This window comes from Oncorhynchus tshawytscha, unplaced genomic scaffold, assembly GCF_018296145.1.
Source record: "Oncorhynchus tshawytscha isolate Ot180627B unplaced genomic scaffold, Otsh_v2.0 Un_contig_6717_pilon_pilon, whole genome shotgun sequence".
In the NCBI taxonomy this organism is placed as follows: Eukaryota; Metazoa; Chordata; class Actinopteri; order Salmoniformes; family Salmonidae; genus Oncorhynchus; species Oncorhynchus tshawytscha.
In genome coordinates, this window is record NW_024609590.1 from 63,780 (window position 1) to 79,326 (window position 15,547).

The following is a 15,547-nucleotide window of genomic DNA, read 5'->3' on the forward strand; positions in this document are numbered from 1 at the left end:
GCTACAGTAAATGGGAACCATTGAGAGGCAGCTAACACCAGAAGCCCTCATTCTACCCTGGAACCTAGCGACACAGTGTTCACCATTCCACTGGAATCAAAATAAATACACAGGGCTTTCAACAAAAGAAGCACTGAAGGTTTTCTAACAGAGCCTTTCTTTAAACACTTCACAGTGTTTAACCCCTAACAGATTAGATCTGCTTTGATTTCCCCTTGGACTACCTGGTCTGATGGCTAATGCAATACCCTCCAATAGAGGGTATAATAACTTGTGGTCAATGGAAATTGTGGCCCAATTGTAAAAAACATGCAAGTGATCAACTGTACTGAGTGTATCTTCTCGACACCAGTTACACTGTAGATGAAAACATTCACTGTCAAAAGAAGGGGAAAATCATCAAAACATCAATATACTACAATGCTAGTGACAGTGGTTCTACATCCAGCTTTGCAGCAGACATAGCTCAGAGGCCTTGGCTCCACGCATTATAAGCCCATTCATTTCATTGCGAGTGTAAAACACCTCTTCTCCCCTCTGAAGCTGCAGTAGAAGCCCTAGCTGTAAGAGGCAGTCTCAATGCACAAGTGTGGAAGGGAAATGGGACACACTCAGCCAATAACAGGGGTTGTAACAGCTGTAATAGCCCCCTTTGACCTCCTCCTTTTGCCTCCGGGTCAAAGTACCAATGTGACTGACTGGGTTTGCGCCTGTGTCTCCTGTACGCCAGAATGAGGCCAGTTTGCGAATCACACCGGTGTGGGTCACCAGCCCTGAACTGGGATTGGACTAGTCTAATGTACTACATACAAATCATGGATGGACCACTGGAGACCCAGGGAAGGAACATCTGCCCTATTCAAATTATATTAGTGGTAAAAGACTACATACACTCAACGACAGCAGATAGATCTACTTGTTCATAAACCGTGCAGTATTGACAACAAGCTACTGTACCTACTGTGGTTTGAATCACTGTCAATATGTTCTGTCTACCACTAAAACGTATAGCTTCTCCCAAGAAGGTGTCACTTAACAAAACCAAAGTCCACACGAGGAGTGCCTGCTGAGCCTTAATTAAACTGAAAGGTGTGACTGTTGTTGTTTAATCCATTAACATAATTCCATAATATTTCAGTTGAGTCCGTTTCCTCTCCAACCTTGCTTTCCAGACAGTAAAGCAAACAGCACAGGAGAGGGGGGCAGTAGGTATGAGAGAGAAATTAGAGAGAAGGTGAGAGGGAGTAAGGGGGAAAGAGAGAGACAGAGAGAGAGAGAGAGAGAGAGAGGGGAGGGGAGGGGAGGGAGGGGAGGGGAGGGGGGAGGGGAGGGGAGGGGAGGGGAGGGGAGGGGGGGAGGGGGGGGGGGAGGGGAGGGAATGACAAACTGGTCTGATTTACTGTACTCACTGTACCAGAGGGGCTTGTGAGGGAGCTTTGTGTGTTCTTCTCTCCTGCTCAGCAAGCTGCCTGGTGGCTCTGAAGAACGTGGTATTTTGCAGTGAAAAGAGCTTCTGAATGAGGGTAATGTCCACTGGTCCCAAAGGGTTTCATCTGAAGCTGCTACGTCAATCAACCCTGTGTCAACTCTGTTACAATAAACTCCTCTATCTGTCTATCTGATCAGTGACTGACTCTATGGCTGATTCCGCTGATAGTAACAGATAGGGGACCTGTTCTGTCAGGGCCTGGGGTAAATATAATCTTTAGGATTTTCTTCCACTACTATAGTATCGGGTATCCAGTTAGACAAAGGGTTCCATAGGGTTCCTCGGCTGTCCCCATAAAAGCACCATTTGATTCCAGGTAGAACCATTTTTAGTTCCAAGTTCCCTTTTGGGTTCCATGTAGAACCCTCTGGTTCTACATGGAACCCAAAAAGCTTCTACATGGAACCAAAACGGGTTCCTCAAAGGGTTATCCTATGGGGACAGCCGAAGAACCCTATTAGGTTGTAGATAGCACCTTTTGTTCTAAGAGTGCAGGACATTGACCTGATTTGCCTCTATGCAATGTGTTTCTCTCAACAGTTCCTAAAACAGGGTTACATGTGAAGCACATGATGTAAAAACAGTGTATTACGTGGCTATGCCTCTCCACTCTGGACTAATTATGTTATTAAAACATAGTTAATCCCAGTGCAGTATATGTCAGTAATTGAAAGGAAAGTAATGGCGGTTACTGTAACTTCATCTACAGTCTAGAGGAAGGGGTCTCGTTGTAGCCTTTTAAGTTCATGGTCATCACAAACCTTTGGGATGACCTCACAGTTTATATTATACCCATTGACAACAGGCCATGGAGGGTTTTCAGTTATAAAACAGTTTGTGAGGACTTATTTGTATTCACGAAGGTGTTGTTTCCAGGTGTAGCACTGCTTTTAAGAGGTGAGCATATAATTCCTCCGTCTGAGTCAGCTGGTTCTAACCATCACCTGTCCTCAACTGTGTATTTCCACCTCACTTTTCCTAAAGTGCCGGTTTGCCCACAACTCTGACTAATATTCCAATTACAACATGATATAAATGTACATATGACTAGTCCATTTACAGCACATGGAAAATGTGAATAATGCAACTGTAGCTAAGGTCAGTTAGTCGTAGCTAGCTTAAGCTCGAGCACTGACGACACAGTTCCTGAGACCTGAAGTAATTGAGCCCCCAGCCCGAACAATAACAGCTGATGGGCAACATTTTTATAGTGGAAAAGCATTTTGCAAAGTGCAAAAATGACCATAGGCCTAAACCAAATTCAATTCTGGCTGCATGATTTAATTGTGAAACGTTACTTCAACAATGTGCCATATAATTAGATGTTTATTTATGTATTGCTCAGTTTACTAAACTCCAGTTAAATAATCGCCTCCTTACAACCTTATAGCATACATTGTTGAAGAAAACGTTGAAATGTAATAAGAGTGTGAGATTATTATGAGGTTTACAGTACTGTTTGGACAGAAAGGTTGCCTGATTTGTTCGAAGGGTAAAACACAAACATTGCACAGAAGTGAGTGATTGAAGTCAGAGCATTTCACACAAACTGTTAAGAAGAGTAAAATGTCACCGTAGAGGGTGTATTTAAGAAATAAGGCCCAAGGGGGTGTGGTATATGGCCAATATACCATGGCTAAGGGCTGTTCTTAAGCACGATGCAACGTGGAGTGCCTGGATACAGGCCTTTGCTATGGTATATTGGCCATATATCACAAACCCCAGAGGTACCTTATTGCTATTATAAACTGGTTATCAATGTAATTAGAGTAATACAAATAAATGTTTTGGCATACCCGTGGTATACGGTCGGATATACCACGGCTGTCAGCCAATCAGCATTCAGGGATCGAACCACCCGGTTTATCATTTCAAAATTTGCCTACTTTCAGTATGACCGGTTACGGTTGGAGCTAGTCCCTTGGCGTTTTGCTTTTGTATAGGATGTCACGCTGCATGCTTAGCACGTAGTACCTCCCCTAATCGGCTCATAGCGAGACTCGAACTCAGACTTGCAAACACACGTAACCACCCTCCTGAAGCATTCCGACTATAAAAGGTCTTCTTCAATGGCACAAGCGGCAACACTGAGTTTCACACATCCCCATCTGCTACACTGTTCATTAGTGAATTACACACGGTACTCACACAGGAAAATAACTGTAGTAGTAAGGGGTCACATTAAGCATTTCAATCACAGTGAACTGTGTTGCTAACCCATAATCAGAGCAGATGACACAGAAACCTAAATCTCATGGAATTATTGTAAATGCAGGTATTGTGTTTTCCTGTTATTCCTTTTATTTGTGCATTTAGCTCTTCCTTTTATGTTCTGATGTGAACATTGTATTGGAGAAAATCTAAGTCTGTCCCTTGGATTGGTGACACAGTGCGGACATACAGGCCCGCTGTGGGATACCAGAACCGCCCCTTACGAAGTTGTCTCCAGGCACTTCAGGTACACTGTTCAGCTTAAACACATGTGAGACAGATCGGCCAAACACACCCCTCCCCAAACCTTAAGTCACATTCAACCTTCCCCCCATTCCTGCATCCCTTGACTCCCTTCACCTCCTCTTGTGTGATGCTTTCTTACAGAAAGGGAAGCAGGAGGAAAGAGCAGGTAAGCGGGTGGGGCAGGAAACGCTGTTCCCTTACATGGCCTCAGTCATACATGAACATGACACACACCCTGTGGGTTGTTGGGAGGGCCACCAATGCAGAGGCTGCTTCCTTTGGAGTCAGAAACCTAATTGGACAGGGTCCTCTGTGTTAGACTTGCCAGCAACTATGAAGGTAAAGAGACATAATGACAGCAAAAGACAGTAAATAAGAATGTAAATGTACTCCTTTCACAGGCTGTCTGGTCAATAAGTCAAGTCCATTATTGAATGCAATCTATTATCAGCATAACAATTAAGACCAGACAGAATGCTTCGGTGGATAAATCTTCACTTAAACAAAATTCCATAACGTGTCATTTTTTGTAATTGCATGTGTTGCTATTTCCTGCCCCAGTGAGCATTCAGTGGTGCCACAGGAGGGAGTCTGGACCTGAAAGGGACTCTGTTTGACCCCCGTTTAGATTTTTTCTACTCTTTTATCAGCACGTTGGGATCCATTTTGATACACCTGTGAAACAAGATATGAGTAATGAGAAACAGCGAGAAAAAATGAAGTGGGTGATTTAGTCACATTAGGCCGGAGTTTGACCTTTCACCTCATTTATGCTGAGAGGAATGACATAATAGAGAGAAGGGGACACAAGATACATGTTTCTGCTATACATAAGAGGCAACAGAGCTATAACTGTAGCACTATGTACAGTACACCACATACATAATCCATCATTGACTTCTGTAGCTGCCAAAATGAATTGGGTTCCCAGAAACATCATCCAACCATTCCAAGCAGTGCCCTTTTCCATGCACCCAAGAGATGACATAGTTTTTTTCTCCATTTTACAAACCCAGAGGGTTTACTGAGAACAAATATGAATAGGCCTACTATGGTGACAATTCCTCATCATAAGGAGTCAGTTGACCAAAATATAATCAGCGGGTTGGTGCCCTCTAAACTAGGTTAATTCAGGTGGTTGCCTCTGAAGTTGATACCTTCAAGTCTTTGAAATGCTATGGCCAAAACAAATGGTATGGAAATATGACTAGGCCTATATGAATAAATCACAGAAATGTGATTATGTCATTGACTTATCTGGATCATTTGACTTGTGTCTGCCGCTACCTAATTTCACTGGGAACAAGAGTTTGGTGTCATGAGGTAGCAAGTTTGAATATGTTTTCTCCATCCTCCCCTTCACTCACTACATCCCCCCTTCCAGGTTTGTTACAGCTAAACCTGCTCCCGGTGTGAAAGTGGATTCTTTTCGCTCTCCACACTCGCGCGGCCCATCGTCCTCTACCGCTCGTGGGCTGTCACTGGGATTTTAAGCTGGTACACGCGACCATCAACGGGACAAGAAACATTTACGACAGAAAACTCACTGAGAATAAACGTTCCTCGAAGAAATAAGAATTCCAGAATAATTTACCTTTTCTGCAGGTGCAGTTTTTATCTTTGAGCTGACGGATCGCGGAGAGAGTCTGCATTTCTACAGGTGAACAAAACGTAATTATTTGGTTCGGGCTTATCAAATTGCAAACTTAGCTTTGTGCTGTAGTGTATTGTCCACGAGCGCACATAATTCATCATCTTCACACTACCTAAAATGACGCGCAAGTCGTGCGTGCGGATAATGCAACCTCCTAACCAAGATTAATCTACACATTAGCTATCTGTAAAGATGCCGCCCTACTCCCTCCTCTATGTTTAATATAACACACATACATTCATTATTCATTTCGGTTGCCTATCCTGTCCCACGTGAAGTTTGTTCTATAGAAAGTATTTGAATCTGATGTGTGCCACAGAATCTATTTGACTCTAGCCACAAAATTAAGGAAATTAGAAGGGGGGAGATTTTCGGTGTGCCGAAAGTACTATTATAACATAATAGTATTTTGGGGGGGTGCTTATATTTGTCCTGTTACACACAAATGTGTAATGGGAATGTGATTTTTTGATATCCCAACCCCCCCTGAGACACCCTGAGGGAGTGGGGTCACAGCCAGGGATGCCATTGTACAGTACCCCTGGAGCAATTAAGGTTAAGTGCCTTGCTCAAGGGCACAGCAACAGATTTATATATTTTTCTCCTTGTCAGCTCTGTTATTTGAATCAGCAACCTTTCGGTTAGTGGCCCAACACGCTAACCTCGAGGCTACTGCCAACCCTAAATGTGATAGATAAATTAATCTAGTCCACTTCACTCACCTCAGCCCCACCTAACAGTTAGCCTAGCTAGCGACCTCGTCAAGAGGTTTGGACCTCTTAGTGTAACTTTTAAGGTGTTGGGACTGACAGTCAGAGGGACCTGTAGATGAGTCCCAGTCAGGGCTATTCACCACATTGGTGTCAGAAGTGGGATGGCACCTCGGTGCAGCCATCCAAAGCATGTCCCATCAGTATGGACACAAGGGACTTACAAGAGTGAAGCGTTGGTACACGCTTTCTGAAAGAAGGGGTATTCTGTATTGACCTAGTACAACACCTATCCTTTTTACATCAGCAGTTGTCAAAATTACAAAGTGCCTTACAGATACCCAGCCTAAAACCCCAATGAGCAAGCAATGCAGAGGCAGAAGCACAGTGGCTAGGAAAAAACTCCCTAGAAGGCAGTAACCTAGGAAGAAACCTAGAGAGGAACCAGGCTTTGAGGGGTGTCCACTGTCCAGTCCTCTTCTGGATGCCTAATGAGTGACTTTGTTCCAGGCATTCAGACCTCTTGGCATAATGATGAAGGTGTAGGACATAATACCATGCTGATAGTGTCTATGCCTTGTTCCTGTTCCACACTACTGAGCTGAACCGTGCTGAGCCAAGCCAGACTGTGCTATCCTGGTTAAACATCCATCATAGTTGCTGGGACCGTGCTTGGCAGAACAATGTGAAAACGTGCCAGCACAGTACGGTTCAAGTCTCCATGATGGTGTGAAACAGGTAACAGTGCAAAAGAGCCTATAATGGGATGAGTATAAGCTAACCTTGCCTGGTACCTGCAGATTTGCCTCCATAATGCCAAAGCTTGAACACTGTCATGAGTTTCACCAATGATGGACACTGCTGTGCCAATGCTCGTCAATGTCCAAGCAGTCATCATCGACACAAACGCCAAATGAATTGACAAAATGCTCTCTAATGTGGTTTCTGTTCGATTCTAATTTACAAAATATGTGTCCCTCTCGCTTTCAAAATCCTATATTCACTATGAGAGCTCTGATCCAATCAGTGTGTTAGTCAGCAGTAGCCATCACTTCCATTAGCTATGGACCCTAACTGCTGCCATCATGTCTTACACTGCTAGCTAACCTCTCTACCTGAATGTGAGCAGTGTTACCCTGCCACTGGTCTCTCAGTGGAATGGAAAAGGCCTCCAAGTGTTTACATTGGGCCTAATGTTGTCAGAGCTCCTATAATGCCAGGTTCAGGGGGAACAGACCGGGTCTTATGGGCCCCAGCCTCACCGGGAATAGACTGTACCACAGCAGCTCAATGGAAACACTGTGGGGGTTAGCTGTTAGCACGGCGCTCAAATAACCTGGCGGCTAATGAACTGTCACTTTTTTCTCTCCAAACAAGACGTTTTTAGTCCATGTTCGCCTGAAAAGTCCTGGCCCTGCCAGGTTTGAACCTTGATTCCAGGGTTGGCTATGTCTTTCCATGCACGTACCAGTTAACTCTTTGCTAGTGGTTGGTTTTTAGATGTCTGGTTCTGTTAAGGTTTATGGGGTTTGACAGTATTGAGAACAGCCATTCTCTTCATATTGACCCAACTACACTGACTCAAGGAAGCCAGCAACATGTTAAACAATGATTTCATTGTTATGCAGCTCAAGTTTTTCTAGAATGATGGAGCTTATATGATGACCTTGCCTCTTTTTGCACGTACTGTATTAGATCATAGAGGCAGAATAGAGACAGTAGTTACCTAACTTAATGGGGGGTGTTAGACAGGGTTTGAGACAGGGAGATAGTTGAGAAGGCTGAAAGGTTGAGGTGGACTAATGGATTGAACCCTCATCTCTAGGGGCCGTATGTGGGTTGGAGGTGTCAGTGATACCGCTAGATCAGCCTCCTGCACTACTGTCCCATAGTGTCTCTTAGAACTCCTCCGCACCACATGTATCATCATGTCACAGTAGAGTTTGCAGGGACGTGCAGAATCCATGGGCTCTGCCAGAGTGGGATCCCTCTCTACCTGACTGGACAAATCTTGGCTGTCCTCCTGGGAGGTTATCCCAGGACAGTGGTCCAGTAGTGGGATTCTTCCTGTCCTGCTGAGAGGTTATCCCAGGACACTGGTCCAGTACTGGGATTCTTCCTGTCCTGCTGAGAGGTTATCCCAGGACACTGGTCCAGTACTGGGATTCTTCCTGTCCTGCTGAGAGGTTATCCCAGGACACTGGTCCAGTAGTGGGATTCTTCCTGTCCTGCTGAGAGGTTATCCCAGGACACTGGTCCAGTACTGGGATTCTTCCTGTCCTGCTGAGAGGTTATCCCAGGACACTGGTCCAGTACTGGGATTCTTCCTGTCCTGCTGAGAGGTTATCCCAGGACACTGGTCCAGTACTGGGATTCTTCCTGTCCTGCTCAGGTCTAATGTATTATTACTTAATCAGGCTTGGGTGTTGAAGGGGGAGTTATTGATCTGATGTTTGTTGTTTAAGGCAGTGTGACAGTTGACTTGACGCTTTACGTTGATGTATACCTATGTAACTATACGGGAATAACTGAATAATTGTATTCTGTGTCTACGCTTTCCATTCAGAGTCTATGCTGACTCACAACAATCAACCCAGATATTTTTGTACACAGTATTAACTATGTATATGCACAATGCTGTAACTGGAGATCAAGGATGAAAAATATGAATGTAAGCTCACACAAGATCTGAAATGGCTTCATGCTGTTAGGAGTATCTTCACACAACATCTGAAATGGCTTCATGCTGTTAGGAGTATCTTCACACAACATCTGAAATGGTTTCATGCTGTTAGGAGTATCTTCTCACAATATCTGAAATGGTTTCATGCTGTTATGTTATGGCTATCTTCACACAAGATCTGAAATGGCTTCATGCTGTTAGGAGTATCTTCACACAACATCTGAAATGGTTTCATGCTGTTAGGAGTATCTTCTCACAATATCTGAAATGATTTCATGCTGTTATGTTATGGCTATCTTCACACAAGATCTGAAATGGCTTCATGCTGTTAGGAGTATCTTCTCACAATATCTGAAATGGCTTCATGCTGTTATGTTATGGCTATCTTCACACAAGATCTGAAATGGCTTCATGCTGTTAGGAGTATCTTCTCACAATATCTGAAATGGTTTCATGCTGTTATGTTATGGCTATCTATCTTCACACAAGATCGGAAATGGCTTCATGCTGTTAGGAGTATCTTCACACAATATCTGAAATGGCTTCATGCTGTTAGGAGTATCTTCACACAACATCTGAAATGGATTCATGCTGTTAGGAGTATCTTCGCACAAGATCTGAAATGGCTTCATGCTGTTAGGAGTATCTTCACACAAGATCTGAAATGGCTTCATGCTGTTAGGAGTATCTTCACACAACATCTGAAATGGTTTCATGCTGTTATGTTATGGCTATCTTCACACAAGATCTGAAATGGCTTCATGCTGTTAGGAGTATCTTCACACAACATCTGAAATGGTTTCATGCTGTTATGTTATGGCTATCTTCACACAAGATCTGAAATGGCTTCATGCTGTATCTTTGAAATGGCTTCATGCTGTTATCTTCACACAACATCTGAAATGGTTTCATGCTGTTATGTTATGGCTATCTTCACACAAGATCTGAAATGGCTTCATGCTGTTAGGAGTATCTTCACACAACATCTGAAATGGCTTCATGCTGTTAGGAGTATCTTCACACAACATCTGAAATGGTTTCATGCTGTTATGTTATGGCTATCTTCACACAAGATCTGAAATGGCTTCATGCTGTTAGGAGTATCTTCACACAACATCTGAAATGGCTTCATGCTGTTAGGAGTATCTTCACACAACATCTGAAATGGTTTCATGCTGTTATGTTATGGCTATCTTCACACAAGGGGGTAAAAACAGTTAGGTACTAACTTTTTGCTCAGAAAAGGACTTTATTCTGGCGTGACAATATAGCCTAGAGCTGGGCGATATGGACAGCAATCCATATGGTGATAAATTGCCTGAATTGATGCGATAACAATAAATAGAAATATACATTTATAACATTAATGTACACCATTGTTTTTTACTACTAGTTTGATGGTTGTATCCATCAATTGTCCCCTTAACAATCACACATATTATCAAACTTATTTCATTTAAAACCTCACATTTCTCTAGTATAGGCTACTTATGGTAATGAAGAATAAGAGCAAAATGCCTGCGATTAGTGTTCTGTCTGGTCGGTTATCGATCATTTTCAGTTTATTGTCCCAGATCTAATATAGCCCCCCACCTGTAACCCGCTATAGATAGAATCAGTACCCTGTCTTCTTCTTATGTTAGGATAAGTGTGGGAAACTGTGTTAGTGGGTGTAACCATCCGGCATGGTCTGGTAATAGCATGGTGCTCACAGTGACCCCAGTGTTAGGTTAGAGTCTTAGTGTGCATCCCAAATGGCACCCTATTCCCTATATAGTACATTTATTTTTACAAGAGCCCTATGGGACCTGGTCAAAAGTAGTGCACTATAAAGGGGATAGGGTATCATTTGGGATGAAGACTTACTGTCACGGCTCATTTACTGGTCACATCCCATCAAGAGGACAACTGTGATTATTTCATTACCATTAATCTCGGCAGCCAGAACCAAATAAACTACTGTTAAAGATGTCATGAGAGATTAGATCACCATAGCTTGCCACTAGATTTGGTTTATTTTAAGTTATTTAACCTTTATATTCAGGTTTCTATTGTTGAGATAAAATCTATTTAGCAAAAGTGACCTGGTCCAAATGGCCCTAAACCAGGAACCATACTCTGAATAAAAAATATAAATTGAAAATACATCATTATATACTTAGATCAGTGAGGGACTGAACCTCGGTGAGACATGCATGCACACAAACATGCACACACACACGCAACCACGCACACACACAAACCCACACACACTTCTATTCTAGTCAGACTTATGTACTGACCAAATCATGAAAGACAAAACTATAACTGCTCTGGGTTTACCAAACTCATATTTTATTGGTCCATGTGTTTGTTACTGTTGCATTCATTACTTTCCAGCCATTATGATGAGCCTGTCCTCCCCACTCCCCATTTCTCCCTCCTTCCAACAGCCTCCATTGATCCTGCTCTGGGAAATTCACCCTGGTCGGGTAATGGAAGTTTTGAGCAAGAAGCCACCTCCCCTCTCTCTCTTCAGAAAAGTTGTAGTCTTCACTTAAAGAGGAGGGAGGGGCTGTTACTCAGAAATAACAGAATCGCGCTCCAACGCAATAACACAAAACCTGCACATTTACTTCTGAAATAACTGAGTAGCTCTTTGTTCATGGTGGGAGAACAGGGAGGTTGTGTATGAGTGTGAGTACATGTCTATATATCTGAGGATGTTACTAAGCATTTCTGTTGACTGCTTTCGTCCCTGGCCACCCCCTCCCTCCTGTTTAGAGGTTTGTGTTTTACGCCTCCACCACACTGACAGCATTATTGCGTTTTGGTGCACCAGAAATACATTCATTTCCAATGGAACTCTGTGTTTGCCTTGCAGCGTTGTGTTGCAGAGGCAGGTGCAGTGCGTTCTCTGTGCTGCATATGTTGGATCTATTGAACATATGCATTAAACTGTATGTTGAATGTTGAACTTATGTTTCACACATATCAGATGATGCTGCGTACTATTTTGTACAATGAGGCTGTCGGTGTGATCGAGGCGTTAACAACAGAACGGACTGCTGTGTGAGATGAGGAGTGACATTTGTAATGCTTTATTTCATGAGCTTGGAGTTGCAACACTAACGCATATAACACTTACCACATATCAAACTCTTTGAATTACATGCAGAATTACAGGATGTTGATATTATCATGGTATTATTAGCCCTTACTTGTAGCAGTATCAGTACTGATGTTACAATGCCTTTGCCTAAACAATTCACCTTCTAACTTTATACTGTCACAAATACTATTTGCTTTTTGCTTTTTTACAGTATATTCATTTGGTTGAATTTCATACAATGATGACTTATATGCTTATTTTATTTCTATGAAAACTGGGGAGAGTTCATTGGGGGGGTAACTGAGCTGCAGGCAGGGAGGGGGGGGGCTTCATCCATCCAGCCTTTGTTTAAAGTTGGCTGCAACGAATAGGCCACTGTGACTTTATGTACACAGTTGTTAAACTATAGCCATTCATTCACTCTAACAATATAGCCCTTTGTGCTTCCAATTCAATCATAATTAATTGTGTAGTTTTGATACAACCTACGTAATGAAAGTGTTTATCTCAGTGAAGCTAGTAGTAGAGGACGGCGTTTCAGTGCTTCATTCATTCTGATGTCATTAATGCCCAGATTGAACTGGTCTAAAAATGGATTTTAAAAAACAGGACTGGATTTACTGCAGGTATAATGGTGTACTGTACATGCCTTCCACACAGGCACCTCTGAGGTCATGGGTTTGTTTGGGAGGAGTTGGGAAACTAGTTCACAAATGTGTGGGCCTCTGTAGCTCAGTTGGTAGAGCATGGCACTTACACCGCTAGGATAGTGGATTCGATACCATCCGTACGTAAAGGTTATGCACGCATGACTGTAAGTCACTTTCGATAAGTGTCTGCTAAATGGCATATACAGTGCATTTGGAAAGTGTTCAGACACCTTGACCTTTTTACACATTTTGTTACATTACAGCCTTATTCTAAATTGGATTAATAAAAACAAATCCTTGTCAATCTACACACAATACCTCATAATGACAAAGCAAAAACAGGTTTGTAGAAATACCTTATTTACATAAGTATTCAGACCCTTTGACTCGAAATTGAGCTCAAGTGCATCCTGTTTCCATTGATCATCCTTGAGATGTTTCTACAACTTGATTGGAGTCCAACTGTGGTAAATGTAATTGATTGGACATGATTTGGTAAGGCACACACCTGTCTATATAATGTCCCACAGTTGACAGTGTATGTCAGAGCAAAATCCAAGACTTGAGGTTGAAGGAATTGTCCGTAGAGCTTCGACACAGGATTGTGTCGAGGCACAGATCTGGAGAAGGGTACCAAAAAATGTCAGCAGCATCAAAGGTTCCCAACAACACTGTGGCCTCCATCATTCCTAAATGGAAGACGTTTGGAAGCACCAAGACTCTTCCTAGAGCTGGCTGTCCGGCCAAACTGAGCAATCCGGGGAGAAGTGCCTTGGTCAGGGATGTGACCAAGAACCCGATGGAGCTCCAAAAGTTATTCTGCGGAGAAGGGAGAACCTTCCAGAAGGACAACCATCTCTGCAGCACTCCACCAATCAGGACCTTATGGTAGAGTGGCCAGACGGAAGCCACTCCTCATTAAAAGGCACATGACAGCCCACTTCGAGTTTTACAAAAGGCACCTAAAGACTCTCCGACCATGAGAAACAAGATTCTCTGGTCTGATGAAACCAACATGCTGTGGGGATGTTTTTCACTGGCAGGGACTGGGAAACTAGTCAGGATCGAGGGAAAGATGAACAGAGCAAAGTACAGAGAGTCTATGAATGTCCTTGAGTGGCCCAGCCAGAACCTGCACTTCAACCCGATGGAACATCTCTGGAGTGACCTTAAAATAGCTGTGCAGCGACACTCCCCATCCAACCTGACAGAGAGTATGAGAGGATCTGCAGAGAAGAATGGGAGAAACTCCTCAAATACAGGTGGGTCAAGCTTGTAGCGTCATACCCAAGAAGACTCGAGGCTGTAATCGCTGCCAAAGGTGCTTCAACAAAGTACTTAGTGAAGGGTCTGAATACTTATGTTTAAAAAAATTATACATTTGCAAAAATGTCTAAAAACCTGCTTTTGCTTTGTCATTATGGGGTATTGTGTGGAGATTGATGAGGTTCAAAAAACGATTTAATCCACTTTAGAATAAGGCTGTACCGTAACAAAATGTGGAAAACGTGAAGGGATCTGAATATGTTGCGAATGCAATGTATTACTATTGTATTATGATGATCTATTCTAGATGTAGTCAGTGGACTGGGGCCAGAACCTGAGGCAGCCTGAGTGCCTCTAGTTACATTAACAAGCCATTCTAGTAGAAGTCAGAGGCCAGGAGAGGTACAGAGGGTTTGTGTGGAAGTGATCCTTAATGGTCGACATTCTTAGACAGAACTGGCCTGTCTTTCATTTTAAAGTCTTTTAATGAATTTGAATGAATTTAGGCCAATCAATGCCTTTGAATAACATTAACCTTAAACTACAATGTAACAGAACACTTCCTAGGGTGCATAGTCAGCGTTTCTTCTTTTGATTTCAGGTAAACTATGACCAGGTGGATTGTATTACTTTGTGTTTGTCTGTCCGTCACCTCGGCAACATTCAACAATTATCAGCAAATCAGCAGCTATGAGGAGCACTCCTTTCTGGGTATGTGGACATATTACTCCTCACTATACAGTGCATATGAAATGACATATTTATCTGTGTCTGGTTACATGGCTTTTTGTGTGTTCGTGTGACTGTGTCTTTACCTGTGTCTGGTTGTTAATCATTGTGTGTTTATATATATATATATATGTATATGTGTGTGTGTGTGTGTCCATCTCTTTGCCCTCTTCCCCTCCAGACCCTGAGGACACACTGAGTGTGAGCGTCCCCCTGGAGCTGCCTCAGCGCCCTCTACTGGGCAGCACCTTGGTACTACCCTGTTACTTCCAGGTGGGTCGGCCTGGCACCAATATCAATACTACACAGTTATGCGAAATAAGGATGTTGGATTTAGCAATGCATATCATATTATTTTTTATTTTTTCATTTAAAATTAACAAGATTACTATCTCCTGTTTCAGGGACCCTCCCTCCACTGTTTTAACTCCCTCCACTGTTTTAACTCCCTCCACTGTTTTAACTCCCTTCACTGTTTTAACTCCCTCCACTGTTTTAACTCCCTCCACTGTTTTAACTCTCTCCACTGTTTTAACTCCCTCCACTGTTTTAACTCCCTCCACTGTTTTAACTCCCTCCACTGTTTTAACTCTCTCCACTGTTTTAACTCCCTCCACTGTTTTAACTCCCTCCACTGTTTTAACTCCCTCACTGTTTTAACTCCCTCCACTGTTTTAACCCCCTCCACTGTTTTAACTCCCTCCACTGTTTTAACTCCCTTCACTGTTTTAACTCCCTCCACTGTTTTAACTCCCTCACTGTTTTAACTCCCTCCACTGTTTTAACTCCCTCCACTGTTTTAACTCCCTTCACTGTTT

General features: G+C 42.9%; 1 protein-coding gene across 1 annotated transcript in view; it reads left to right on the top strand.

The window, feature by feature from the left end:
* Positions 1-5,353: 5,353 nt before the first annotated feature.
* LOC112264245 (aggrecan core protein-like) overlaps positions 5,354-15,547 on the top strand; it is a 33,433-nt gene continuing 23,239 nt past the window's right edge. Inside the window, 3 exon segments of the mRNA XM_042316102.1 lie at positions 5,354-5,606; positions 14,602-14,711; positions 14,911-15,002. Of these exon segments, the coding sequence (XP_042172036.1) occupies positions 14,609-14,711; positions 14,911-15,002 (195 nt within the window). The 5' untranslated portion in view covers positions 5,354-5,606; positions 14,602-14,608.